This window comes from Cucurbita maxima, unplaced genomic scaffold, assembly GCF_002738345.1.
Source record: "Cucurbita maxima cultivar Rimu unplaced genomic scaffold, Cmax_1.0 Cma_Scf00008, whole genome shotgun sequence".
Classification (NCBI taxonomy): domain Eukaryota; kingdom Viridiplantae; phylum Streptophyta; class Magnoliopsida; order Cucurbitales; family Cucurbitaceae; genus Cucurbita; species Cucurbita maxima.
Window position 1 is genome coordinate 4,038,583 of NW_019272024.1, and position 2,149 is coordinate 4,040,731.

Sequence of the window (2,149 nt, forward strand, 5' to 3'; positions counted from 1 at the left end):
AGCAGCAAACTAAAGATTATAGAGATGCAGACACCACTTTCACCTCTGCAAAAGATTGAATGTAATCAGAATCAATGAGTATCGCATGAAAATTGCTGAATATTAAGCAAAATCTACACAATAAACCTGCAAGTATATAACGCAAACTGGCCTCGTTCTGCATTAATAGTGGAAGGAGAGTAACTCAACCCTCAAACCGTGTTCACCGGTCACCATGAAAACAGTTTCACCCATCCGACCACCTCCACCAAGTCGACTCCAAAAGTGCCTCTAATTTATCTCAATAATATCTTTAAATTTTTTAAGGTTTTAATATCATCTTTATTTAAATTAAAGAAAAAAACGAACTCAAAAATACTCTTAAATTTTTTTATTAATATGTTTTAAAAAAATTTAAAAGTTTAAAGATCCTTAAACTTTTTAGTAATAAGTAATTTGTGATAAAGATTATAGTGTAATTTTAGAATTGTTTGCTTCAAATATATATATATATATATATGATATTACTTACAACTATATAAAAGATTAAAACCGTTACAATTTATTTGATCTCTAAAATGGTTTACTTGATTAATTTTTATGCATTAGTTATTACATCAATTTACGTAAATGATATCGTAAATGATATCGCGAACTATGTCATATATAGCATTTAACTTCGACCATCTTATTTTAGAAAAATATCGTAAGAAATGCCTAAAAATGAAAACATTACTCCAAGCTTACAACCTCCATGGTTTTCTTCCCACAATCTTACTCTGAGAAGCCTGTAAATGGCAGCAGATCCAGACAAGCTGAAAGAAGATAGAACAACTAAAACTATCCTATGAAAATAATTTACTTATGCATATCATTTAACAGTGATGGCATTTCATGATAGTATCTATCTAATGAACTCCAAAATCTATATAGATGAAGATCAAAACCCATCCATCTTCCAATTCCCTCCGGATTGCCCGTCATTCTTTCAGCCTAAGCAACTCCTGGAGTGTGAATCTGTTTCATGATTCACTACCAAGCCGTCAGTTCTTTGACATCGAGACTTCGCTTATCTGATTTGATTCCTTCGAGCATTCTGCCAAAATATATGTTGCTGCTCGAAGCTTAAGCTGTCTGCTCTTTAACAATGGGACTTCTCTTATCGGATTTGTTTCGTTCGGGAGTTCGGCTAACATGCTTGTTGCTCTTGCCACCCCCATCATCAGTTTTCTTTGGGACAGCACGCTGCATAATTCTTATGGGAATTCCACCCAAATTGAAATCTTCCTTCAACGATTTGGTTAAAAACCTGATGTCGGTATCTGATAGCCGTGTCTTCCCGCTGACAAAGGCAACAAATGTAGGCGGTCTGGCTTTCACCTGCGTGAAGTACTTGACCTTTGGTTGGGCAGATTGATCTTTCCAAGAATGTCTGCTCATGACCTGTGCAAGCTCAAGCTTTTTACATATTGTGCTATAGGGGTATGCTGAGTCGAGGAAAAACAAAAGGGCGTTTTCTACTGACCTTCCGTAACCACCGGTTAAGACGTGCTGTGGACAACCTCAAACACCATTTTTCATATGTCTCAACAACTTGACGCATGACTGCTAGTCGACCCCTTCCTTCTAGGGCTGAAATGAATATAACTGGTATTCCTGTTACCTGGATGCTGACAAAACGCCACGTTATGCTAACACGTACATGATCAATTTGAATTAGATGGAAAGAACCACCACAGATATGCACTCGCTTACTAATAAATAGAGCAATGCAGGGTGTTCTAAAGAGGAATAACCGCAACACCTATGCCCATCCGATATCTACACAATTTTTTTAAGTTCTGAAGCTGTAAAATGATTATATCCAACATTAAGGCCTTGTTTACGTAGTGGGAATGGGAGAAGAGTAATAGGAATGAAAATTTTCATTTCCAATTTTGTTTACCGAATGAAAGAAATCAAATCGGAGTGTGGAGTTCACCCCAAACTTGAGGAAATATTCTCCCCAAAATGGAAGAATCTCATTTCTCCAAAAAGGAATCTATTCAACCACATTTTCTTTACCAAAAGTTACAGCTAAAATCACAAAAAAAAAAAAAAAAAAAAAAAAAAAAAAAAAAAAAAAAAAAAAAAAAAAAAAAAAAAAAAAAAAAAAAAAAAAAAAAAAAAA

At 34.7% G+C, this 2,149-nt stretch overlaps 1 protein-coding gene across 1 annotated transcript in view; it reads right to left on the minus strand.

Moving 5' to 3' along the window:
* Positions 1 to 891: 891 nt before the first annotated feature.
* Positions 892 to 2,149, minus strand: part of LOC111483067 (GTPase Der) — a 7,592-nt gene continuing 6,334 nt past the window's right edge. The window contains exons 8-9 of the mRNA XM_023129184.1: positions 1,505 to 1,642; positions 892 to 1,422 (exon numbers count right to left, since the gene is read on the minus strand). Of these exons, the coding sequence (XP_022984952.1) occupies positions 1,105 to 1,422; positions 1,505 to 1,642 (456 nt within the window). The 3' untranslated portion in view covers positions 892 to 1,104. The remainder of the gene's footprint in view (positions 1,423 to 1,504; positions 1,643 to 2,149) is intronic.